General features: G+C 47.0%; 1 protein-coding gene across 1 annotated transcript in view; it reads right to left on the bottom strand.

The window, feature by feature from the left end:
• The window catches only part of LOC119450277 (rho GTPase-activating protein 6-like), a 44,337-nt gene continuing 16,656 nt past the window's right edge, over nucleotides 1-27,681 (bottom strand). The window contains 12 exon segments of the mRNA XM_049665762.1: nucleotides 1-1,197; nucleotides 3,347-3,447; nucleotides 3,577-3,627; nucleotides 3,629-3,760; nucleotides 5,252-5,403; nucleotides 7,418-7,571; nucleotides 8,617-8,672; nucleotides 11,578-11,704; nucleotides 15,776-15,996; nucleotides 18,143-18,241; nucleotides 19,676-19,832; nucleotides 20,612-20,748. Coding sequence (XP_049521719.1) covers nucleotides 408-1,197; nucleotides 3,347-3,447; nucleotides 3,577-3,627; nucleotides 3,629-3,760; nucleotides 5,252-5,403; nucleotides 7,418-7,571; nucleotides 8,617-8,672; nucleotides 11,578-11,704; nucleotides 15,776-15,996; nucleotides 18,143-18,241; nucleotides 19,676-19,832; nucleotides 20,612-20,748 — 2,177 coding nt within the window. The 3' untranslated portion in view covers nucleotides 1-407.

Raw genomic sequence — 27,681 nt, 5'->3', positions numbered from 1 at the left:
GACGTTGGAAACTCGTTGCATCGTGCTTGTAATTTGCTCCAGTCCTCAAGCGTACACACTCGTAGAAGCCGTGCGCAATAAGAGAAACACCTGACGTAGTGCTGGCAGTACCCAACCAAGCCAGGTGCTCACCCTCCGCTATACAGAAGCATCACCGCTATGCGAGAAACACTTCGTGAGAAGCTCTCCTCGCTTGCAAGCGTGCTTTTTCGTCTCCCCCAACATCCCCTCCCAAAAAAAGAAGGACGAAAGAGACGCCACCGTCATTTCTTTCCAGGGTGATTCAAAAAAATAATAATGTCGAAAACGGCACTCTGTCGACTGGGGTCCCACGCTCAGCGGAGGCAGCTGGCTGATGACGAGAAGTGTGTGGTGGATACAGCGTCCGTGGGGATATTGCGCGCTCACTACTTGTGCCGCTTGTCCGTGTGCTCGGACGAGATGATCTCGCAGCGTCGCCACTTCTCGGTCTGGAAGCGCACCTCGCGACTGTCCCTGCGGGGCGCGGGCCGCGACGGCGGCTGGGACGCCGCGTCGCCCGAGTCGCGCCGCGATTCCGACGAGCCGCCGAAGAAGCTCAGTATGGACGACGCCGACTTGCTCTTGTTGATCTTGAACGTCTTTTCCTCCTTCTCCTTGCTGCTCAGGAACCGGCGCGAAGAGCCCTTGGGCTTGCGAGCCGCCGGCGTCGGCGGCGCCTCGATGGTGATGGTCACTTCTTCCTCCGTCGTCGTGGAGGGCGGCGACGATTCCCGCGTCGGCTTCCTCAGGGGCCTCGCCGACGATCGGTCCACCGCCGCGGCCGACTCCGACGTGGCGTCGGCGAGGTACGCCGCCACGTTCGGCGCCGAGGGCATCTTGAGCGTGAAGGACACCTCGACGTCGCCGCCGCCTTCGTCGGCGTCGTCGTCGCCGCCGTCTGGACCGCAGCCCCTGGACGACGTCGTGGGAGCCCGCCGCCGCTCGCTGGCGCCTCGCGCCTCGGGCGTGATTAGTATGTAAGGAACCGAGTCGTCCTGCTGCTGCGTCGGTGCGGTGGAGCGACGTTCCCGGCCCCGATGCGTCGTCGTCGTCGTCGTCGTCGTCGTGACGGGTCGCATGAGCACTGTCCGCAGTTGTTCATCTTCCGGTTCCTCTTCGTCGTCCTCCGCGTTACCGCCGTCGAAAACTTGGTCGCTGCCGTCGTCGTCTTGAGATCTGTGAAGAAGGCGTGGAAAAGGAAAATTAGCTCTCGGCGTGGCTGCGCTTAGAACTCGGCGATAAAGCGGCTGCTTCCCTGTCGACAGTTCATTCATTCATTCATTCATTCATTCATTAATTCATTCATTTGCCACTACGCTTATTCTAGCTTTGAAGGTTTTATCTTAACTTGTCAGATCACCATAAACTATACACGCATATGCATACGTGGCCTGTAGGAGATTATAAAATGCTCTGAATGCTTCTTTTTCTGAGTCATTTTTATCTTTCAAAATATACCGGGAATCTTTTTTTTCCCCTAGAAAAAAAGGAGCAACGAGTGCACAAAACGTAGCGCTATATGAGAACAAGTGAAAGCGGCGTTCTAATTTATAAATGGCCCACAAGTGGCGGCGGGACAGCTGCTGAAACCCGGTCTCTGGCGGTTGTATACGAGTGCACTTAATTTGCATTCTTGCAATGAAACTGCTGCCTGACCAATTCAGCCGCTCATTTCTATAAATACCGTTGTGGCACTCACTTTCAACGAAGAAAGACGCGTGTGCGTGCAATGCCCTCCATATTGCTTCTCGGGCCCCTCTGCCTTGCCTGAAAGAACGAGTATCTGTGGGGTCGGCCCGAAAACGGGATGTGATTGGTACAGTGTGCGTTAGATCTATGACAAAAATATGCCATGCACTTCACGTAAAAGCACGGAGCAGTTGCGCGTTACTCGCTGTATAGACATCGCAGTTTTGCGGCGCTAAGTGAACCACGCAAATCACTTCGCGAGTGAGAGGAAAGAGGGAAATGGAGCAACAACTGCAGCACAGATAGTTGCACTCCCAATGATGGGTTTCAATTGTCAGCCTATAACTGTAGCACAAGATTGGAAGTTAACTAAGATACTCGAGAAGAAGCAAATTAGGGACCGCGTAACGAGTGATGAAACGAGAAACATAACAAATGGGATGTTGAGAGACATGAAGGCAGCGGTGTGTACAAGAAAGCAAGTGGGTATAGCCGCAATTCTATGGCCGAGTTTAAAGTGAAGAAACTGATTTGACCAGGCCATGTAATGCGTAGAACAGACAACCGTGTTGGTCTAATAGAGTTACAGAATAGGCGCCAAGGAAAGGGGTATGCAGTAGAGGGCGCCACAGAACTATTAGGTGGTGTGATGAAGTGGTGTGAAACATAGGATGGTTGTCAGCTGGTGCGACACAAGCTTAACTATAGATGGCCGAGAGAGGGCCTGCGTCCTGCGGTGGACGTCAACTATATACTGGTGATGGCGATATCACAATCACGCGCATCTGACAGCGTTACAACGTTGTGCACTCAGCAAATACTGCGAGGAAAGCCCGGTTTGTTGTCGGCCACAATGCAATGAACAACAAAAAACAAAAAGATGAATGATTATTAAGAAAGGGACACTAAGGAAGAACACTAAGTCAGTATAGACTGATAAAGTATTCTTTCAAAATTCCTGTTCTGGTTAATTTCGCGGTGATATGTTGATTACTAGAAGAAAAGGTAGGTCGAATTTAATTTTTTTTTCAATTCCTTGCGAAAGCCCAGCACCGGTACGCCAGTGTGACGTCACGAATTTCAAAACATTTTTTTCTTCGTTTTTTTGGGGGGGAGGGGGGGTGATTTTGTGTCTCTAACGAAAGTTCTCGATACTTGAGTAGAGTTAAACCTGTGGCTCCTTGGAAATAGACTCTAGTTCATCTTTACCGAATAAAGAATTTAGCTATAGGCCCAAGCATATGCCATAAATATATATGACACTACAGCTAGCTGGTGTGGAAACTTCAAGGCGGCGTCGCCAACCGTCTGTCTTTCTTTCTTTTCTTTTTGCTGCTTATTTTCTGGTCCGATCATCAAGCCTTCTATCATGGTATATAACAACGGCGTTCTGCGTATTTTAGAAGAGTAATTTGCTAATACCGATAAACATAGTTTTCTCTTTGGCATCCCGTTAAAGTGAACTTCTTCTTTCTGGGGTTTTGCGTGCCAAAACCAGTTCTGATTATGAGGCACGCCGTAGTGGAGGGCTCCGGGTTAATTTGACCACCTGGGTTTCTTTAACGTGTACTACAACGCAAGCACATTGATGCAGAGGTAGGAAACGGGGAGGGGGAAAAAGAAAAGAAAGGATTACCCAGGTGCGCTGTAGTAGCGCCTCCTGAGGAGAATTTCGAGGTCCTCGGGGCTCTCGACGAGTAGCCTTTTGTAAAGACTGTCCAAGTCTTCAGCCGAGACCTACGCCAGACGAAAGACAGGCGGAAAAAGAAGAGAACGATCGAGGACGGTTCGTGTTACACGGACGCAGGCAATACACGCAGCTGAGAACATCGCACGTTCCCTCGAACGTTTCACATGCGCGCTCACCCGAAAGAGCTCCTCGTAGTTCTCGATCAGCTGCCGCACCACGAGGATGACCTTCGCAGCGCTCTTCGGCCCTCTCGAGGTTCTCCACGATGAACTTGTCCTTCTCGGAGGTCTTGCTGAAGCGCAGAATGTTCGGTCCCAGCATGGTGGCCAGATTGTGGGCGTCCATCTTGTTTCCCGGAAGCTGCGGTAATACGCGCGCGTACACAGCACGGTGTTATATATATATATTCGTACGAAGCGACGATAGCATTTTTGCAGTTGGCGTAACTATACAACAAGCACCAGCTTTGAAAGATTAATAATTCTGATGACACTAATTTGCTGCAGTCGGACTTTGGTGAAATCGCTAAGTGGTGTGAAAAAATGGCAGATGGGGATAGACATCTCCTAAACAAAAGCCATGACATTTACCAAAACCAGTGTACCCCATACTTGCGTTTACACTGTTAATAACGCGGCCATTGAAAAAGTGTCCACAGTGAAATATTTAGGCGTTCACATTTCTTCAGACCTGACGTGGCACCAGCACATCGATTACATAAGTAGCAAAGCGTCCAAAACCCTCGGCTTTGTCAGGCGCCACCTGTACTCCGCAAAATAGGCGACCAAGCTTTTAGCATACATTACTTTAGTTAGACCGCAACTGGAATATGCCGCTGTCATTTGGAATCCGCGGATACCTCAACAACAAACTCGAATCGCTACAGAATAAGGCTGCTAGATTTGTCATGAAAAAATATTCTCGTTACTACAGCGTAACTGATATGAAATTATCTCTAAATTTATGCATGCTCAAAAAAAAAGAAGACTGGTTACACTGCTATCTCACTTTCACCGACTATATCATAATCCCTCGGCATTCACAGAAGCCCATATCAAACCGGCCCTTCGCGTCTTTCCCCGATTAGATCACCCTTTAAAGTGCAGCCAAAGTTCGATCGTACTAAACTTATGCATGAGTCACCACTATTCCTTGCCATCTATCATTGGAACAGACTGCCAGCTGAAATCGCTTCCGAGAACAATCACGATGCTGGATGCATACTGATAAATAAAAGCCTTTCCACGACCTATATGTTTAGCTTGCAATTCAAACTTTGATTTGTATATTTCAATCGTGTATTTGTATATCTCAATCTTACATGTATTTGTGATCATGTATCTTGTATTCCGTGTATGATTTGTTCCTTTTACTTGCGGTGCTATGTATAACGTTCATTCATTGCTTGTTTTCTCAACCCCCCTATGTTTTGCCTTTAAAAGGGCCTTGGGTACATGAATAAAAAAAAAATGTGTCGATGAAGTGGCAGGTGCTACATATGACTCACGCTGCAGAGGTTATAATGACCGTAACATCATTTGTATAATCAAGCACGATTTTTTTTTGTTTTCACTGCTGTAGTGTATCTACAATCAGACTGTAGTGTATCTACAGTAGTGCATGTGTACTACTATTTTTTGTTTTGTTTTCAGTGCTGTAGTGTATCTACAATGCTTCTACAGTAGTGCATGTGCACTACTGAAGTGCATATGCACTACCACCTGCACGCTCTAGCTTTACCGCAACGCACGTGCGCAGACAGTACTTGGTAGCAGCAGATAAAACAAAAAGGCCAAATAGTCGTGCGGGTCGCTCCACTCCCGCACGTCCAAAGGCGCGCGTGGCACTCACGGGCTGCCCCGTGGAAGACTTCTTGTCGACCGAGTGCTCGGCCACGGTGCTTAGGAACTTGAGCAGGGCCCACAGGGTGTCCCTGCTGTGCGTGGGTAGGAGCCGTACCAACTGCCGCAGGATGTCCAGCTGCTTGCTGCGCTCCCGAACACCTGCGAGAGCGGCGGTGGGCGATCGTGAGCCGCATCGCTGCATACCACCACGCAGTAATGCCAAGGTAATAATGCGGCAGGACTTTCCAACGGCCACCATGTCGACACATGCCGCAACGCCTTAGCAATGAAGGACGCCCCTTTTTTATAGTGTTAGTTCTTCATATCGCGACGGAGTCGACTGCCGTCGCGGTGTCGTAAGTATCTCGTACATAAACTCCACGGAATTATATAACGGTTCAGTAGCTATATGTGGCTGGTCTAGCTGCATAAGTCATTTTTTTTTCTCTTCACACAGAAAGGAGACATTTGTACTTTAATTATTTGAGAAAGCTTTGTTCATGCCGTTTGTTACGCGTTAGTTCAAGCCCGTGGTCACTGAAACAGAAAAGTTTGCGCTATGTTGGCAGCGCGCAGGTTTTCTACGGCCCGGAATGTTCTAGGAGAGTGGCTTCTCCGGCATAATTTGTCCCTCAGGAAAGCCAAAATTCTTATTGTTTGCGCGCAGCGATCGCTATTGAAACCAGTGATGGTCCACCCGTAAGCAGCTGTCACGCGAAAGTGCCCACATTACACGAAAGTTCCCACTTAATGCGATAGCTGAGATAGGGACGCCAACAGCAGCGGAGAGCGCCACGTATACTGAAACTGGTTTACCAAGTCAGGGACCGAATTCACAAAAATGTCTTACGCTAGAATTTTTGGTAAGAAAAAATTTTAGCCAATCCAGATGCCAGACATATCATTAGTGAATGTGACCAGCCAATGGCAAAGCGAACTTAGAAAAAAAAAAAGAGAAAGCTTTGTGAATCTGGCCCAGGTTCTTTGCACTGCATATTCTACTTCACGTTAGCGTCGCGTCGCGCCCGTTATATGCAAACTAAGTGCAAACGCTGGCGTCGTCTATAGCGGGGAAAATTGGCCTAGTCGAGTTCGCAGACATTTGCTGCGTGCTGGCATCTAGTAGACCTGAACATTAATTAATTCAATAAATGAAGGTGGGCCTCATCAGCCAGTCTGAAGGAAAGATCGCAGTGCAAAGTAACTGGATTTGGACCTATAGGGCAAGTGTAGACACCCTAGAACCAACGGTTGATACAGAGAACAGTACAGTAACTATTAAGATACTCTACGAAATGCACGTTGGTCGGGCGCCTCTACTTGAAAGCCCACTCTACTCAAGAACATTTGGCAAGCAGCATATGTTCAATGAGGAGTTATTACTAACATGGTCAACTTGCTAGAATACCTTTCTGACCAACTCCTCTGCCTGACTCACTAAAGATCCCTATCCCTCGTTTTTCAGAAGCACTCCCCGATCAAATGACTCATTCCGTCTGCTTCTCCCGTACGAGACCAAAATGCAAGTGCTTCAATTCTTAACTCATTATTTGCGGACGACCGTCCGTGGATGTCCGAAGAGTGAAACACACCTGGTGGTGTGTGAAACACACCACGAGGTGTGTTTCACACACGCTTGCGAGTGACACAAAAAAATGGGAAGAATAAAACTTCGGTTGGTACAGACAAGAGCGCGGTCAAAGACCACTGGTTTTGAAACGAAACGACTGTTATTACCCTGTCATCACGCGGTAACATAGCAAGACTTTGTAAGTCATTCAGTCATTTCACGCGCTATTTCGTACCTCAACAGAGAGAGAGATAGACAGATAGATAGAGAGAGATGTTGAGAGGAAGAGGCACCATTTTGTGCTCAGCGCCTATTCGCCAACCCGCATCATCCATCAAGGCGCAGTTTACCTTCTTCCAGCCGAAGCTTCTGTGCAGCCATCACTATTTCTTTGCCAAGGCATCAAGGGACTGGAACGATTTGCCGTCTGCGACTGCGGCCTTCTCCAAATAACTTATCTAAGTTTCAGGACTTTACTTTCTGAAATCATTCGCTGACACGATGCCCACACCTGATGTGGTACAACTTTATTAGCAGCTTTCGAGGCGTTCAAAGATAAAATAAACACACGGAAACAGTTAGGAAGAAAGGTGCTACACTCACGCTGAGTGTACAAAAAGGGCTGGTACAGGTCTCTGGTGAGAAGAGGTTGCGGCAGGTCTCGCAGGTACTCCTTGAGCAGCTGCGCCACGTCGTGCGGCTGCGGTCGCTCCTGGTCCAGGTGAACCTCGCGACCGCTGTCGAACTCCTCCCGCAGCTGCGTTCGTTCGTTCATTCATTCGCACGGAGTGCTCCTTGTGTTACGAAACGGTATACGTGCAGCAAACTGTAAAGTTTTGTGGCCTGTAGTGACTGGAACTGTGGTTTCGCTCAAGTGTTGAGACATTCACTATACAAACGACGGGTAAGTATAGGTGGTCTAGTTCTTCACTGCTTTGCAGCCATTGCTATCAAGTGCTCATTTTTCTGACCTTTTTTTTTTTTTTTTGCCTGCAACGTACCATCCCGTAAATTGTTTCCCAACCTGAGGTACTGGCTTTCACGCGTAAGGCACGCGAGAAGAATACAAGTTAGCGTACATTCAGATTTGAACAGGAGAGAATAAATCAAAACGGCTGCAATGCGTGATTACTTCAGAGCACGACGTACAATCTTTGCAAGGGCGCTCTTTAAAAACATGCTGTAATCTCGAGGCTTCGTGTTGGGAAACTAAATCGCGCCAATTTCGCAAATTCTTGCAAACCCGGAAGAGCGAACACAAGTCCTAGTGTCGTGTAATTTTAGTAAATAAGTACGAGAGATACAAATGCTAAACGGCGAAGGAAAAAAAAAAACTAGCTTCGATTAAGCCATGGAACTTGATAGGATCAGCAATGGGCGACAAGTGAAGACCGCAACTTGAAGAACGCAGGGCGTGAGGCTGTAGCCCTGAACTTGTCTTTGTTCTCTAACGAAGGAAAGTCCTTTTGTCGAAACGTTGACTCCAGGTTCACGCTTCTTTTGTTCGCTGACTGTGTATGACTTGCAAGTCCACAATTTCCTGCGAGCTTTTTGTCTCATTGGAATTTCATGGGATCAAAGTTCGCTCATTTGTTTCGTACACGAAGACGCTACTATGGTCAATCGTCGTGCGCGGTTCATAATGACAGGCCCGTATTTCGGCATTGCCTCTGACAGTTGTGCATTTTATAGAAGCCGAATAATGTGAATGTTTCTCTTTTAAATATGGTCTCATTCATCCAATAGCAAAAAGAAAAGACGAACTTCACCACACTACAAACGAGGCAGTGTTGTATCATTACCTGGCGCACTCTCCGCTTGGAGCCACTGACCCTAAATATGCCCACGGTGTTGAGACCTGCGAAGTAAGAACGGCACACTGTTAACGCCAACGTCCTGTATCACAGAATCCAAATGTTAAAAATAAAGAGAAGAGGTAAAAGAGAGAGCGAGAGGCCTGTGCCGTCCTTGACAAATATTGACAAATAGTCCTGCGCGCGCGTACACAACCATTCAGACTTTGTTCGTACGCGCGCATTAAAAGATATGAAATCTTTGTTTTCGATCGAGCATTCTCGTATATAGCAGAGTCCACGCTGAGATAACTCCCAACAGGTCTTTAAAACATTGCATTCAGTCTCGAACCGTTTGACTGCGAACTTATAGAGCAGAATGCACGCACTGATTTAATATATTTGCGACAAATCGCACCTCTCTCTCTCCATGTGGCGTTCGCGCACATTTAGCATTGATTACCTCCATGAATATCCCGACCTATACGCGCTTCTGAATGCAGCAAAACGTGCGTAGGGGACACCTTTAAAGCTGGTTTCACCACATTGAGAGACCTTGTAGGGAGAAGCTTATGCCTGAAATTTATCTTGCTCAACAGGTTAGCGCCTGCAAAAAGAAGCTCGCGAGTGCCTCCTTCATGGTGCTTCTGTATAAACCCATTTCATGTTCACACACGGAGCTTTCAAACGAGTTTCAGTTTCGCCTTTTGGAAAAGCCCGCTAAATTTAGCAGGAAACTTGAAAAATAAATAAAAGAAACAGCAAGTTGCAAAAGCTTGCAAATATGTAGGACTTGTAAATATGGCACCATATTTTCGCAGTTGAAACACATATTGATGAATGAATTTTACTCCGATGCGCACAAAAAAGCTGCTTACGTGAGCTCGATGCACGAGCCATGTATTATTATTATTTTTGTTTATAATTGAAAGCATCAAGATTATGTACCTACGGTCGACTACGGGACAACATATTTTTGTTTTCTTCGCAAACTAGGGGGCCGAAAACGTGCGACTGGAAGTTTTCTCCACCAAAAATAGGGGGAGAACCGACGGGCCCGGTTTTCGTTAGTCACAATCATGTGAAACCAACAGACAAATGAAACCATCGAATGCGTAGCCGAATTTACTTGTCTTTAATTGAAATGTGGAAATGATAACGTAAATAAAAATGAAAATGGACGCCAAAAAATCAACTTGCCGCAGGCGGAATCCGTGCCCACATCTACGCATTACGCGCGAGATGCTCTTAGCAATAAGCTACCGCGGCGCCGTTCTCCCATCCACAATTTTTGGCAACGTACTAGATCTAGCCCTGGGAGTGTTAGCCGGCGCCGCAACGCACGGCCATGGCGGCGGATGTAAAACATCCTTTCTATCTCAGGCGTCACGTAGAACGTGAACATAGGAGAAGAGGACTGGCCAATAAACCCTCGTATATTGACACGTGTACTTGTTTATCTTTCTTGGGTGACCACATTTCACCGCCTAAGGAATGTTATCGCTCAGCGCAGGACGCACCTGCATGTATCGGAAGTTTCTCGAATGTCATCGATGGTTCTATCCTCTGTCTGTTGTCACCGAACCTTGTGTAATCTGATTGCATGTATGCGCGAGGCGAATTGTGTAGTACTTTCTGCAAGACGCGCGGGCACCACCGATTACTCTGGAACCTTCGACGACTCATGTATAAAAGTTTGCCCAATAAAAAGCTAGTTTCGTCATTAACAGCACTGCTGCTGTTTTATTCACCGTCACTACCACGTGACAATATAGTCCTGAAGGCATCAAAGCTGCCGGAGTCGAGGCTCTCGCTATGTAATGAACGAGAAGCGGCGGCGTCCCCTGATACAGCCTACTCGAATTTCTTTCGTCCGCTTTAATGTCCCTTTCAATTTCTACATTTCAATTAAGAACAGTTATCCAAGGCTTTCATTGGTTTTATATGACTGAAAGCTTTCTGGAGTCACAATACAAACGATGCCAAAAACAGTTCAGTGATAATCCATTGCTTTTAATACACCGCTTCTTCTCCGGTGTTTTACTGAATACTACATTACAGGACTTCCACGCTTGACCGGGCATTCTGCTCGAATTTTATACGTCTCTCACCGCAAATCTTGTAGCAACCAAATATAGCTCTAGTTAAATCATAAGAATGTTGCTCTCTGCAGATGTCTCTTAGCGTTTTTAAACAATCCAAATGTTGGGTAGGCGGGCGTGCTTTTGCCATCTGCTATCATGTGTTGGTTCGAACGTAATGCCAGGATAGGCGCAAACCCATTTCATATGGCTCCACAACTATACTTGACAGAAACCGCTTGCGCTCCAATGCTCATTGATGACCCTGACGTGCGGTGCCACCGTCTCCAGAAAACCGGAGAACGCTGCAGCCGACCGTTTCTTTCTTTAATTTATAGCGAAGCTGTGCATGAGAGTTCCACAACGGTTTTTTTGTGCGGCGGCGGTACCGTTTGGGGACGTAGTCGGCACCGAGGATGCACAGGCTCCAACCGCGCGGAGCCGGCGCAGCATACATAAAATTCGTCGGGTATAGCGGAGAGCGTGAAAGTGCTAATCTCAGATATAGTGAAGCGTCTGCAAAGTCTTGGGTAGTATCCAGGCAGTGGTAAACCAGGCCTCTTGGACTTCCGAAAGGCGCGAGCAACACATACGTCAATGACAGCTTCGCTGTCTTTGGTGTATGTGTTGCTAGAATTTGCGTACTACTGCGAAGACTATTTTCTTCTTAATGGCGATGGCTCGCGGAGCGCCACTCGTCATATGGGTGCGTCAGCGCGGCAACTGAAGACTTACTCTGAAGAAATGCTGCTCATTTTTCGAGTGTAGATCTGTCAGGAAATTCGGCATCTTTTACCACAAAAAGGCGTAAAGGCAGGTTGGGGGCGAGGAGGGGGGGGGGCACGAGCTTTGGATTGAGAAGGTCACGTGCTCCGAGAGACGTATATACCGTAGTTCTCGAGGTAGTGCAGGCAGCAGTTGACGACGCGTGGCACCTGAGGTCCGTGCACGGCGAGACAGTCGTCGTCGCCGGGATCCGTGGTCGAGCTGCGGTGCCGTAGAGACTCCACCGAATCCTGCACGTGCGGAAGGGGGTAGGCTTATACACTGGTCATCGAAATGAGACAGGATATCTTAATCTAACCCCCCCTCCCTATCTTTCAGTGTACATTTGCCGTCGATCGACGGCCACTTTTCCGGTCATGCCGGGTGTAAGTGGACGGATCGCCGTTAATTGTCCCTCCTATATACGGGAGTGCCAAATAATTGAAAGCGGGAGCAGTTGCGGTCTGTTTCGGCCCAGGATGGTGTTCACCCATACGCCGCGCGCAAAAAAAAAAAAAAAAAAAAGAAAGAAAGAAGAGAGAGAGAACTATCATCGTGATGTTGTCACGGCAACTATACATCGCACATTCCATAGTTCCTTTTAATACTGGGTGGTCATTTGTAAGTTTAACGGAATTTTTAAAAATCGCCAGTTGCAGATAGCTTAATTCCAGTCCTTGAGCTGGGAGGCGGACATTACGTGCGCGGAAAAGTTAAACACATATTCAACTAATTAAGGAAAAATCACTAATTAACTTCCTAATTAATTACTTTACGGCCCATATTGCAATTTACAAACTGTAGCCGGTGAGTTTGTCAGGCGTATCCGCTTAGAATGAATTTCCTTAATGACGCCAGTTTGGAGATATGCGCCATCAAACTAGCCATAAAAATGCATTGTTGGTCCACTTACTTTTTTAACAAAACGCTCTCTTACGCATTGAAGCATGATGATGGCGATGACGATGATGATTTAATGGCATCCCCTTTGAAACGGGACGGTGACAAATAGTCACCTAGCCCGCTTGATTTGATCAGGTATGCTAGTGATGTTTTTTATCTAGCATTTTTGTATACATTTCACTAATCTTTTTTTTTCTCAATTTCTACCTTGTACGGCTACCTATGACTGTAAGAGATCAAATCAGGTCGTATCAATCTTTTCTCTGCCTTTTTTCCACCAATACTCTAGACGTCTCTTGCCTATCTCGACTGCTGACCGGTTGATGCTTCTATCCAGTTTAAACCCAAGCGCTTCTGGGAGGTGTACGTTACCTACTGTTCTCATTGGGTGAATCCCTTCACATTCCATTAGGATGTGTTGAGTGGTCTCCGGATTTTTGCTGCAGCATACACATGCCTCATCTAGTTCCGAATATTTACTCCGGTATGTGTTGGTCCTAAAAAGCATAAAAGTAACTGGAACACCCATGTATTTCGCCCCACACTTTGGAAAACAATATCTCGAAAATGGTGTCATCCCGGAAATTCATTTAAAGTGGACGCGTCTTGCAACCTCGCCGGCTAAAATTCATAAATTTGCAATATGTGCCGTAAGGTAATTAATTAAGCAGTTACTTAGTCAAAAATTGTCAATTAGTTGAATATGCGTTTCAATTTTGTTTTTCGTGCAAGAAATGTCCGCCTCTCTGAACAATCTAGCTAATGGACTGAAATTATGTTATCTGCAACAGGCGATGTTTAAAAATTCCATAAAAAATTAAAACTGGTCACCCTGTATACTGATCTATCTTCCAAATGATACGAAGCAGCGAATGAAATAAGTCATATCGGCCGTCGTCGTTGTCGGACCAACCATCTCTGTTTTGTGTGCTTCAATCTTCAAGAAGATTAATTATGCGAATCCTAAAGGTCGTTCGAGGCAAGAAAAGCAAATCCATGCACAGCCCATCATTACAATGCTGGATGAACGGCCCTACTCGCGGCGCATGCAGGCACTACAGTATTTTCATCTATAGCATTTGCACTTCTACGGTCGTAAGCAGCATATTCGTGCAAAGCAAACATGCAGGATAAGTAACTGGGGCTCGTGCTCACAAAAAGATACGTACACTAAAACTGTTCGTAAGAACAACTGACAGCTAATCATTAGTAGCTAAGGCGCCCTTCCACTGGCGAACAGCTCTTATACGAACGTAAAACTTTGAGAACCCGGCCTCTGAATCTGAGACAGTGGCCAAAAGCGTATGTATCCCGCGACCTTAGTTACGACATCCAATAGGGACGCAGTGAGTAATAAATAAGCGAAAAGCGTAATTTTGTAAACTCGCTGACTTTAAGGTCTTCTAAGCCGTTGGGAAGCGAGAAACAAACATCGTTAGCACGTGTCGCTTCTTCGGGCAGCGTTCCAAGAACACTTCGGACGCGCCGTGAGTGAACGTAAAGAAACGGGGTAGGGCCGAAGGGACGGCGCAGAGAGAACGTCTTCGCGAGCGAGGAGAAAAGGGGGGTGTAAATGCAAATGAGCAACTTCAAAGGTAACCGCGAGGGCGCCGAGTGAGTTACTTCGCGGGAGCGAACCGTCGACTCGGGGACGCGCGGTTTTCTTGTCACACTTAGTGCGCGGCGACGGAAAGGGAAGACGGACGCTGCTAAATGCGTCTTGTCTGGACGGTCTGGTCTAACTACTTGCCCGTCGTCATTGTCTACACGAGAAACGGTTTCAGAGACGCTGAATACAGAAAAAGGGCGCTTTTCAAGGCCTGCGCCGCAGGAAAGGCTGCTGGCTGGTTGGCCATGGGCTGCTGTTCCTCGTTGCCACTTTGCGAAGGTCGCTCGCTCGCTATATAGATTTAGCTCGCGCACCGACTAAGAGGGCGATGTGTATAACCACGCCGAGCTATGAACGGTGCGGATTTGCTGGCTCGCAAGAACGATCGTCAGAAAGAACAGTCAGCGTGGCCCGAATTAGATTATATAGGCCTTCCCGAAGCACGGGTGTTAATTTACTCTTTATTACCACCACGTCGTACGTGATGGTCGCTGGGTTCGGAGTAAAAACTGTCGTAATGACAGCCTGACAAAGCAAAGGACGCCGCATGGCCGCGCGGATGCAGCAGCCATCCATATAAATAGCAACGCGAAAATTATACTCTCTCTAACTGTACACTTCGGAAATGGAAGGAAAGGAAATGAAAATAGGCGACAAACAATTAAGAAATACTGGAGGAACACGTCTAAATAATAATAAAAAAAGCATGCTACAGCAAAAAAAGTAATATAATGAAGAATAATAAATACACGATGCGGAATGAAATATCAGAAATAATTCTGCAGATCCCACGCACTGCAGGAGTCGATGTTAGGTGAAGCATTTTGGGTAGCTGGCTATCCAGCATCACTGGGTGTTACGTTAAGCGTTATAGCAGGTGGGCAAGCGTGTTTGTGCAAGGCGAGCAGTTGTGTGTACGACGCAAGCGTATATGTGACGACAGCAGCAAGATGATGACGACGATCGTATGAAGGTTTCTACTCCGCCCGTTCGACGCGAGTGTACGACATACCGATTGTTCGGTTCTACAAAGGTACTGGAGGGGCGTACGCGAGAGATACACGAATAGTGACGCCAATATACGACTAAATACTATGCTATCGTACGTATATCTATGTCTATGCCATATTAGGTGTATGGTAAAATGACCATGGGACATTTGTACTGTGGCGAAGAAACGTTAAAGCCTGTTCGACCTGGGCCGATCATGAAGGCAGTATAATGCCACACAGCATCTATGTATTGTCAGCTGCTAAGGGAGTATAGGACTGGGGAATGTGGGAAAGCACATTACACATAGTTTGTGAATGTGGATAAAACAGTTAGTTCGCGCATAATCCTGTGTTTGCGTAATCGTGTTGTCTACGATTGTGCCATATTATAACTATGCAGCGCAATTAATTTCCCCATACCTGTTCCCGAGAGAATTCAATAGCTTTTCTACGTGTACCTTGCGCGCGCTCTTGGCCCGATGTCCTTTTCTCGTTGTTGCGATAAGATATCGGGAACGAGGAGGTTGAAGCCAGAGTGGAGCGTAAGGGCAGTGGTCCGATTGTGGGGCGGTGTCCGACCCTATTCTTTTCTTATCATCTGCACCGCTGAGTGGCCGATCAGCGCGATAACAGGGGCGCGCATTTGTGCGAACATTCGAATGCCGGATGGCAAGAAAATAAAAGAAAATAATTTAAAAAGAAGTTGTCAAATCGCTAGATAATACGAGCCCTGCATGTCGGCGTCGGCTAGATGTCGTCATATATAGGCCGCTCCGCTCACAGAAGCTTTCAGAGGAGGCCACTCAGTCGGGACCCACCTTCCTGGAGTCCTCGGTGGAGAAGTCGGCGAGCGAGGACAGCGAGCTCTCGCTGGCGTTGTCCGAGCGGCGCGACAGGGCGTCCGCCGCGGCCACGTCCGGACCCAGGTCCCACGGCGACCAGGGAGCCGGCTGGGCCAGCGTCGAGTCCGGGAACCGCTGCCGGTCGCTCTGCACCACCTGCTGCAGTCCCACGCCGAACACCTGGCCACACGGAATGTCTGCTGCGGGAGAGCAAATTCAAACGGCAAAGATGACTCTTGCCATATATATGTATGCAAACCACAAATCGCCTCGTCGCCAGTTGGGAGGCCATATAATCGTCATTTAGAACCCCGATTTGACAGCTATGCAGCAGTTAAGGCTGGCGTTGGCTAATAGTTCCCGTGCGAAGCGAAAATGAGAATTTCCATTTTTTGTTGTTGTGCAGATTCGCATGCTAGTTCTCGAAACATGATACCCGTGAGAAGAAATATAATTAATCTTATCTGGGAGAGTTGGCTTATTGTTGACGTATAAGCTTTTGCAGCGCACTATAGACCAGGACGGAGGCAGAGTAACACAGCGCCCCTGTGTAAGTGTTTTCTTCTGTCTCCGTCCTCGTCTACCGAACTGCAAAAGTTCATAATGCCAACCTGCGGGAAGTTTCACATGCCCTTACTGCCAGAAAGCTCTGCGCGTAAACGTGCCGCCACAAATATTTCACAGCGCGAGTGGCGACATTTTTTTCACAAGCTCTGAAAGGCGCACACACGCATACTGGGCTGCCATGCTGGCGTGAAATGTCACAAGTCACTGACCTGCGATCGCTGCACATTACCTTACCTTGCACCTCTATGGCGTGCGATACAATTTAGTACACGGTATAAGGCTTATTTTATTTCTGACTTCACCGTTCGAGTTTTCCATGTACAAATTACGATCGTCTCGTCTCTAAAGAAAGTATTCATTATTCGAAATCTATTTCTTCGTCGAACGCTATACCAGCAGTTCATCTTTACCATACGTAAGGTCAACACCAAAACTTATTAACGCCTTCCTGCCTTTTCTTCCTTTTTGATATGAAGTCGGTCATCGCTTTAGTTTGCTAACATTTAAGCTAGTGCACTGCCGATTCGACGTTCTCGCAAGACATATATATCACTTGATCATCGTAACTGAACGGTAGGATGCACGCACCAGTCACATCGTCAAGTTGTATGTCTCCCATGAATGCTTTATTGCTGTGACCCTCTCGTAATGCAAAAAAAAACATTGATTAAACTTAGTAGATCGATTGGTACCTGTGTCGTAGCACGTTCTTAGAATATGCGACATTCTCTAATCCTGCTTAAGGCGCTGAACGTCATCGACTTCTGTTATGAACGTCGTAGCTTTACTGAATAACTCTCGGCAACTGATAAGCAATGTCTTGTTTGATCCGAGTGCCTTTACTGTATACACCACATGGCCTCCGCTTCGCAGATGTCTATCCTCTGGAAGAAGGTGTCAGCAATGCGGTGTTGATAAACTATGACGGTGACATGCAGGACACGCCGGGAAGGCACGCGGAACTAGTCCCGTTTACAAACCGTACACCAGAGTTCCAACGCAAACTGGCGAGGAAACTTACACCCCTGTTGCCGCGCGCCTTCCAATTCTGTGCAGCCGTCTCACGCGCCTCCGAAATAAAAAGCGCTAAACATGTCGTTCCATCACAACCGGCGCTATACGAGAGCGAAAACATCGGTAGCAGGGGTCGCCAAACTCACCACGGGCCTGCCAAGTAAACCTCTTCGTTCGCCTGACGTCACTGAGTGGTGGCGGCGAATGAACGTGCGCACCTGCTTGAAACCAGATTACACGCAGCGCAACGCAGAGCTGCAGGTTTTCGTTGGCACACGCGATGGTGCCATCCACTCCCGTGATGCCATGGGGTATGACTCATCGTAGTACGTCACGTGTTTACTAACACGGACATGCGTGTGCGTGCGAAGTAATAGTTTCGCTGTCGGGAAAACTCAAAACAATGGCGCGCCATCGACGTAGGTTCCGGAAGAGCGAACGTTGAGGTATGCGCATTGAATATTTCCTTAGGAAGCGCAGGGAAAAAAGAAAAGAAAAAGAAGCGTACACGGTCTTCAATGCGTGAAACAAAATAATCCCAGCACAAGACATTTCCCACACGCTATGGTAGTTATTGAAATAGATGCGATTGGCACAACTCAACAACAGGTATGTTAAATAATGTTGGAAGTCAGTGAAGACTTGTTCCTCACCAAATCGCCACGCGGAATTCAAGAAACACCGCGCGCTTCCATTATCACTGACTACACACTCATACGTCTCGAGCTTGAAGAACCAAGACGAGTATGCGCGTATTCTTACCACTTTCTTTGCGACTTTCGAAAAAGCTCGTGGTAATGGCCTTCTTGCGAAGCAGGGCGGGCCGTCTCCGAAGTTTCGCCGAGGCTTCCGTGCTGTCCTCTGCACGTACAGACCACAGACGAAGAAAGCTGTGAGACGGGACTTCTTCAATTTGCTACTGAGGCTCAAGGTAAGAGTGCTGTTCTGCATTTCGTTCTTCAATGCATCACACACACAGCGCGATATGAACCGTGAACTGAGCAGCCTTCGCATAAAACCACCTGTTATGCTTCCGCCATAGGCGTACCAGTGTTTAGGATTAACGAGAGCGATAGGTAAGCCCACACGATGTGCGCCGACTCAAGAGCATGCTCCCGCAAGCAGCAGCCAGCACATAATGATCCACGAAACGCAGAAACGTGGCCTGAGTACAAGATCGTTTTGAGATCGTACAAGAACGTACAAGAACCAGTTTGAGTACACGATCCCGTTCGCCTTTGTATTGGCATTTTGCCTGCAGTCAATTAAGATGTAACTTTCGTTATCCGCACAGTTTGTTTGAAGTGATGCAAGCCTGCCGTGCAGAGTGGTAGATTTATCCTGGTGGTCCTCAGGCAGGACAAGTGTGTGTCATAGCTAATGAAACCGCACCTAGGCGCACCACGGCACCCCGTGCGGAGCTGCGAAACATCACTAGAGCTGCGAAAAAAAAAAAAGGCAACCAAGGTTTGCACAGGGCTTTTACACAAATTTGAGGTAAGTACACGAAGCTTTTATTTCGCAAGAACTATTTCTGATTGGCTAGCCGCCTTCGCCAATAACATGTTACCTATCACCATTGGCCAGGCGCCGGTTCTTCCAAATTGGTCTAGCGTAGGACCAGTTTATAAACACGGGCCCAAAATTTTGTTCTCTCTTTCGTCTGTAGCCAGTGGCAACATGTAGCCCGCGACTGCCCGGTTTGCGGAAATTGAGCCCCACCAGTGTATTTCAGACCACCCGCCTTGTTACCTCGTGGAGCTTGTCCGTGGCACACGTGGTAAGGGCGCTTTTGATCGGAATCGCAAGAGCTAGTGGAGCAATCGAACGGTATTTGAAACTAGGCAGTTTGAATTGCACGCCAGGTTATGCCACACCGCAAGCCGCACAAGGACACAAAACCCAGGAAATTCGCCTAAAGAGTGCGATACCTATATATATGCGACCGAAAGTGCGTTTGCATCGTTTACAACGTAGACCGCTTGTTCGAGACAACTTGGTTTCGCAAAAGCGTGAGCTGGCAGCCGTTACTCGTGCTTCTCGTCACGCGACTGACTTTCCCTGCTCCATTTTATAAACGATCCACGCTATCCATAGCAGATGCCAAGACGCAACGCAGAAGTGTATCTGATCGCTTCCTCCTGTCTTCTTCGTTGCAGAGAGTGCATGCAGCGTTACTACAGTGGTGGCCTGCCCAATAAGGCAGCACTTATCTGAGAAGCCAGTTGTCTCGACCGATCGAATTACAATAGACGGCCTCACATTCCACTGGAACACTGGTACACGTGTGCCCACCTCTGGGTATGTCTACTTTGCAGCCGATGCCGATGCTCTGCAGCCTATTTACAGCCAGCGGCCGGAAACCCATGGCCTCCGCCTCGGTGAGAGCCACGAGCGTTGTCGGCCGGAGCGTCAGTCGGCCCCCGGTCCGGGAACGCCACCGGCAGCAACCCTGCACAAATCAACGGTACACAACGGTTGTGTGCGCGCATGCGCGCTTGCGTGTGCTCCAGTACTACAGGGATAGTACGCGATCGGTTCATTCCATCGCTGGCATCACTGGCTTTCTCAACTACGGACCTTAATCGTCATCTAACATCTACATGGGGCGCTATATGCACTTTTTACATTCGGCCTCGAAACTTTTCACAACTTCCATTCTCGACATTCTCGATTCTCTCTCTCTCGACGCCGACCCTGACAAAGTGAGGTGCACCTTCTTTTAGAGTCAACGAAGGCCGTAGTGTAAGCACACTTGGAGTCCTACGTTAGCCCAACCACCGCCAATTCGTCGCTGCAAGCTTTTTTTATCTCATCCCCCTCATTTAATCTTCACCCTAGCTGCGTATTTCCGCTTCGTAGTAGTTAAATTGATAATATATGTTTTCTGAGAAACAGACACGGCATTTGCAAATCTTTGGTCAGCTTTCCAGCGACGGTGCTGAGCGCTGAACTTGCTCGTAGTCACGGGCGTTCGAACGTCTTTTAGCGTTTAAGTCAGCAAAATGGCCAAGACAACGATGACAGTTCATGCATCCAAAGCGAGTCTATATACCGTCCCTGCAGTTCAACGCAATATTTAACCACGGGATTTCGCTCCTCGGATCCATCCCACAACTAGCGTGTTTCTTCTTTTTGCTCACAGGTAGTACTTTTTTTTCCAGTTTATCGTACAACACACCCACGCTCTTTGGGAGCTAAAGCGAAGGAGACTCAGCAAGTGGCGCCAACCTCGGGGGTCCAGCTGCAGATGCTGAGCGTGGACACCCTGGACTGGGACTTGGCTCGTGACCTCCACAGCTTGCGGGGAACGTTGGACAGCCGGCCGGACGGACGGCCAGCGTGCTGTTGTTGCTGCTGCTGCATTCCTGAATAAAAAAAGAAAAAAAAAGAAGGGAAGAGAGAGAGAGAGAGTGAGTTCAGCTAGCCCCAGAAACGTATTCTTCGTCGTTTTTCTTACGGCACAGGGGTCTCCGACACATGTTGTATGAGGTGCGCAAGCATCATTATTTATTTACTTGTTTGTTTTAGGCTAAGAAACACACTAAAAAGGTAAACATAAGATCATGCATGATCACATATATATCGCAATAGATATAACTGCGCTGAAAGCTTTCTAATTTTGTTTTTCTCTCATTCGGCGTGCGAGTAAAAAAAGGGTATCGCTTATGGTGCCTGATGGGTTCTTGGAACTTATTTACACAGCACGGCATTCAGACGTATATCTTATAGAAATTTCACTGAGTAGATCAATCAAGAACAGAAAACACGGTCATGCGGGAATAACACTGGCTGGAAATCAGGCACTATAGAAAAGAAGTCAGGAACGCCCTTTCTTTTCTCTGGTTCACACGAGCACGGAGCAAATCACTCGAAAGAGTACAAGCACAGAGTGACAATATACTCATAACGCTGACTGAACCTCTCGTTCGCGAAGGGCTTGTCATTTTGCTCTTACGCTTTCATGCCAGCTTCGATAAAACCCATCGGCTTTCCCAACTACGGACCTTGATCGGGAAACGAACGAGCTCTTGAACTGGTTACGTTCATGTCGTTAGTTGCAGTTGCGCATGGGGGGTCTGTCTAACCTGAGGCGAAATATCTTCAAGATACTACTCTTGAACGAATGCAAATTTTCGACCGCTAGCAGCAAGCGTTACGCGGCCCGTGGTCCGTCTAAACATTTTCGGGGTTAGGAATCATAAAATGAACATTAGACTCGTTATGTAATGTGAGATTCTTTCGATAAAATATACCGATACATCTCGTTAGGTTATTATTTGGTTTGTACGCATATACACACAAGGACATGAAGGAAATAGGGAGGGAGCACGCCACCGAGAGGGGCACTACGCCTGCCTACTCTTTCAGGAGGAGGGAATAGAGGAAATAAAAGTAGGAGGAAAAAAATAGGAAATAAACAAATGACGGAGACACAGACAGAACAAAACAACAAAAACACAAATAATGTCTATAAAGGGAAGGCCAAGGCAGTATCCTTCAGAAATGTTAGCAGAGCTCGATGGGCCTGGTCACGTCGAGCAGCCCCCCCCCCCTGGAAACAAGCAATCGTCAAGGGTCGCACATTGCAGTCCAATAAGTCTATATTCCATAATTAGCAATGCGCGCTGCGCAACAAATGCGGGACACACTAAAACGAGATGTTCAAGTGTCTCACAGGAGCCACAAAACGCATGAATCAATCTGTAAAGCTCTACTTCCCCGTTCAACTTTATCGATAACTATCTCAGAATGATAAAGAAATACTGACATCGGAAGGCTTTCTGTTTTTTACTTCAGGCGAAGTAGAGGTAGCGAACTGTTTCGGATAAAAAAAAAAAGAATAACATGCGGATAATAGGTGCCTGACCAAAGAAATTCCAGCGGAGAGAATCACGGTGTGCGTCCATTGCTTTTTCAACCGTCAGCGTAGCCGGGGTGATGTTTAGCAGCGCAGGCGATGAAGTTCCGAAGCCAGACGCACTGCCGGTCGGGCTTAGGTCAAGAAGTCCACGTAGACACGCGGATGACCACCCGTACTGACAAAAAGTTGTTGTTATTGTTACTATCCAGGAAGCTCATGGCTCATACCCACTACCGGAAATTTGGCAACAAGCGAGTGGATAAACCAAAATGGCAACATAAATTAAATGAATAATAACGAATGACGACGAATGCTAAGTTGAAATGTTATAAGATAAGGAATCGGGGGCATAAAATTAAAGATTCGAGCAGGCCGTTTTCTTCTTGATTTTCCGTGTCTATACGGGACCTTTGATGTGCACTGTTCATCAGGCGCGGTGTTGTTTTTCAAACGCAAAGCTCGCGGAGATGAGTTTGAGAGAGTCACCCGAGGAAAACTAGTTCTGATCCAGCTATCGTCCGCGTTTTCAAAGCGCAGCAAGATGGTTGGTTGGTTGGTGTTACGGCACCGCGAGACAACACGTCTCATTTGTGCGCTTCATCGTCTTTCGACGCACACTTGCTTGCTTGCTCGCTCCTTTTACTGGGGCGCTTACGCACTGCGGGGGATTGGCCAAGAAGCAGGCGTTTAAAGGGAGGAGGGAGAGAAAACTTGAAAAGAGAAAGTAAGGCACGGGTAAGATAGAAATCATTCAAATGTTTTGGAAATAGACTAATTATAGAGACTGCATGAATAAAAACAAGTATTAGATACGTACAGACAGCAAATTTGGCGGTGTTAAAATAATTTCGAATACCGTCGGCAGTTCCGTGATGTACCCAAGTTTTGATTCAGAGAAACTAACACGGTATCCTGCTTGTATCCCAGAGATATTTGAAAATGGCAATGCAGATATTGCTGTGGCTAAAGCCAAATGGCAGAAGTACCGAAGAAGAAAATATTTGGAGAACTTAGAAGGGTACCTAATTGCCGTGATGAAAGTTCGAAATACTTTTTTTTCTGTGGTTTGCAAACCGACAGCAGGTTAATACAAAATTGTGAATGTATACAGGTTTCTGACAGGTATGATGTAGAGAGGAGAGCACCAAACCGGACCCGGGCCTGTATAACGTAAAACTATTCCAATCTTTTTTTATTCCGAATCCGCCATTAGCCCTCCGTGATAGGCCATGGGTGCTTTTCTTATGGCCGTCGAGCCATCGCTGCTATCGCCGTCATGCCGTAGCTATTATAGCTACCTTCACCGTCGTAACTGCTATTGTTGTTGTCACCGTCGTGCCATTGCTGCTATCGTTGTCGTTGTCATGCTGTAGATGCTATTGTTTCCATCGACATCGTAGCGTTGTTGTTGTCATCGTCGCCATCGTGCCATTGTAATCTTTGCGCCAGAGCTGCTATTGTCGCCGTCGTCATGCTGTCGTTTCTATCGTTACCGTTGTCATGCCGTAAATACTATCGTTTCCGTCGTCGTGACGTTGTCACTTTAGTGATATAATAATAATAATAATAATAATAATAATAATAATAATAATAATAATAATAATAATAATAATAATAATAATAATAATAATAATAATAATAATAATAACGACTTTGTTTACATCCAGACAACGATGGGGAGAGAGAAAGAAAAAGAGTTGGAAATGGCTTGATTACATGTCCTCTCCCGATGAAATAAACATACATATTTAGGTTTTTTTTTTTTTTTTTTGGTGGTTGGCGAACAGTGCTTCAGATTAGGTATTGAGATAAGCAAGAGTAGTTAACAGTAAATATATGCACTATGACACACACACAAAAAACGAAATACTATTTACAGCAGTCAGCAGTAAATACAGCTGAATAGGATAGAAAACTGGGAAAGTTGGTAATGGTTCATGGCTAATAACAGCACACTGAAAACGAAGACGAAGCAAGGTGGAGACATAACACAAGCGCTGACTATCAACTGGAAGATTTATCGAGGAAACGAGTCACTGTAAATTTCACTGTTGTTTTTTACTGTTGTCATTAGCCATGATATACAGCTGTTAGGCCAATCAGTACAGAAATATTACGTAGCGATCGCTACAAAAATAAAGTAATAATTGCACTGTTTACAAAATTTTGAAATAAGCAATACGGAGGGGAAAAAAAGTTAATTAAGCTTAGAGACGAATTCTCGTATTTCTTTTTTGGACATCATAACGGGGTTCATATCATGTATATAGAAGGTTTAAGTACTCTTGGTAGTGTGAGTTTTAACGTGCTCGCTGTGTTCTGTGTGAACATGCTTGCCAAATGTCGAAACTTCACATCACATATTTAGCCTCTTTCTTTTTTATCAATAATGCAATATCAGAAAGTCAAGGGATGCTATATTTATTTTAATTTTATACTTTGAGATTAAACTATAATTACATATATCATGCACTTGGGCATCATACGATATCTCCTTACGTAAAAGTGTCGCTGAAGGATGGTCATATGCGATATTATATACAGATTTCTTAACATTTATTTCTGCGAGATGTGCAGTTTCAGTAGGGTTTTCGGGCCGTGTTTCCCCGTACAATATGACAGTAGTTTACATTCGAGTAAGACAAAGTATTGTACAAGAGTATTTTAACTTTAGTCGGTAAAACCCATTTCTTAGTATACGTTATTCCTCCGATGCCACAGAGCGTTGCTGCTATGTGTGTAGTTGATGTGGTCGTCCCATGTCATACGCTCAGTGAAAAACACTCATAATATTTTAAATAATCTTACTATTTCTATTTCTGAGTTAATAAACCTAATTCCGTAGTTTACATGTACACATTTGTTTTTCGGGCGATAAAAATGCCCTTAGCTTTAGCTGGCGTAATTTTTAATGAAGTTACCGTGTCAATTTCTCCAGACGCGTAAGCGTTGAATTAGCCTTTGCAAATAAATCTGACGGTGGTGCGGCTAAGAACAATTAGGTAGCATCATCGGCGTATATGACAGGTTCTACTTCAGTGTCTGTGGGTACAGTAAAATAAAAAAAAGAAAGGGGTTCAAACTACTACCTTCTGCGACTCCAGGTGAGATTTTCTTAACGTCAGGTAAGTATGCATTTATGTCTGTGTGTTAGATAACAATGCAAAAGCAACAAGCCGTTTGCTCTTAAACCTTAAGCTTCTAATTTTTTCCATCGCAAAGTGTGGTTTAGGTAATCAAATACTTAATTGAAGTTTATATAGATTCCTAGGGCAAGTTTTTTTTCTTTCAAATGCATTTAACATCAATTCTTTTTGTTGTAACAAGGCAAGTTGTTCAGATATATGTTTCAAAAAGCTGAAAGTGTGGTGATGCCATCTTCGTTCGTGTGATCGATGCTATTGTCATTGTCGTCGTGCCGTTGTTCCTATCCTTGTCGTTGTCATAGCAAAGGTGCGATTGCTTCCGTCGTGCCGTTGCTGCTATCGTCATGCCATAGCTGCTATTGTCACCATCGTACCGCTGCCACTGTCGTCATCATGGAGTTGTCATTATGCCTATTGTCGTCCTGCTGTCGTTTCTGTCATCGTCATTTTCGTCCCGTAGATGTTATTGCTTCCGTCGTCGTGCCGTTGCTGCTATCGTTGTCATGCCATAGCTGTTATCGTCGCTGTCGTGTCGTTGTAACTGTCGCCAACGTGCAGTTGTCACCTTCGTATCGTCGCTTCTATGGCCGTCGTCGTACAATCGGTGTCGTTATCGTGCCGCCGGTATCATCGTTGCCGTCTTGCCGTGGTCATCTTTATGCCCTAGCTGTTATTGTAGTCGTTCCGTCACTTTTGTGCCGTCAATGCTATCGCGTACAAAACACATTTCCTGTACAACAAAGTGACTTGCAAAATTGGCTTCTCCACACTAAGATCCGCATTGTGGAGAAGCAAGCTTTAGAGGCATCAAAACTATCTGTTATACGTGCTTATTCGAAACTGCGTCGACGTTTACATAAACAGAATATCGACTGTCGCAATTTGCGGCAAACAGGGCAGCATCATGTCAACTCAGCTATGGTGCTATTTACTGCCCTCGTATTGAGTGAGAACGGCGAATAGCGAAGAAATATTACTCGAAGAAATATTTCTTCGCTATTCGAAGCTTTATAACGAAGAAAGATTACTCGAGATACCACTTTGATTGATTTCTCGCGTAACTCGGGAACAATGGTAGTGTAGCAAATCCACTTTTATTGAAATGTTCGTTTATAGCGACAACATTTTCTCTCCGTCCCGTGACAGGGTATTTCGCAAATTCGGCGACTCCGCTACACATCGACGTCCCGGTCTACCTGCGCTAAGGCATCTCCGAAACCGCTGCAGAGATGAGCTTTCCTGGACGAGAAACCGGAGGTCGCACGATAACCACGGACAGCGAAACAACCGGAAACACCGCAGTGACACAGAGCTCAGACGCGCCAGTCCTTCCTCCCCCGAACGGACTAGCGCCCGAGCCGCGTCGATTGCCCTTCGCTGCACGTAACTGTCGAAGCCGCCGTGCGGCAACCCGCTTCCTGCAGCGCCCCTTATTGCAGCACTGCACAGCAGGCGCGCACACAGACGGGCCTCGCCATGCGTCGCATGTGCCGTCGTGGTTGCACCGCCGCCCTCTTCCCTCCACGAGGCGGGCTCCCGGCAGTCGGTCATCGCCGCTCACGGCGCGGCCCTCATGGCAACCCCGCCGGGCAGCCCCGGGACTCCGGGCTCTGACGTCAGCGGGGCGCGCCAACAAAATAAACCCGGCCGCGTCGCGCGCTCGCGCGCGGTTCGCTTCGCCTTGTTCGCGCGTTGCACGCGCGCGCTGCGCTGAGGCAATATTTTGCTTGTTCGCTTTCGGAAACAGTCTGTTTAATGAAAAGCCCGAGAAGCCTCAGGTTGGCCCGACGTATTTCGAGGAGCTTGAGAACAGAGAAAAAAGGAGGGAGACAGGGTCTTCCCCAAAGAGAGCGGCGGCTACCGCCCGCTCGACCCGCGTGAGACAAAGACCTCGGCGCCGCGCTCACGCGAGTCCACGCGCGTGCGGTCGCCGACGGTGAGCAACGCCTGAGTGGAGACAGAAGGCGAAGACGGGATGGGAAGCGATGCCGTGCGCTGTCCTACGGACGGACACAGTCAATGCGGTCAAATGAATGACGTGTGTGCTACTCTGCTAAAGGAAAGCAGCGGGTCGCAGTGCTTGCTCATCAACGGCCAAACCACATGGGGAGTTTCCAACGTGTTCGTGTAGGGGTCTCACCTTGTCAGGGTTGGCGTCGCGAGAGAGAGAGAGAGAGAGAGAGAGAGAGAGAGAGAGGGAATCGATAATGTCGAGAATAGATGTTGTGTGAAAAGTTTCGAGGCGTCAGTTTTTACGCCGCACGATGCTGACGCTGTAATCAAGGCTGGAT

This window comes from Dermacentor silvarum, chromosome 4, assembly GCF_013339745.2.
Source record: "Dermacentor silvarum isolate Dsil-2018 chromosome 4, BIME_Dsil_1.4, whole genome shotgun sequence".
NCBI lineage: Eukaryota > Metazoa > Arthropoda > Arachnida > Ixodida > Ixodidae > Dermacentor > Dermacentor silvarum.
This window is presented reverse-complemented; position numbering and strand designations above follow the sequence as displayed.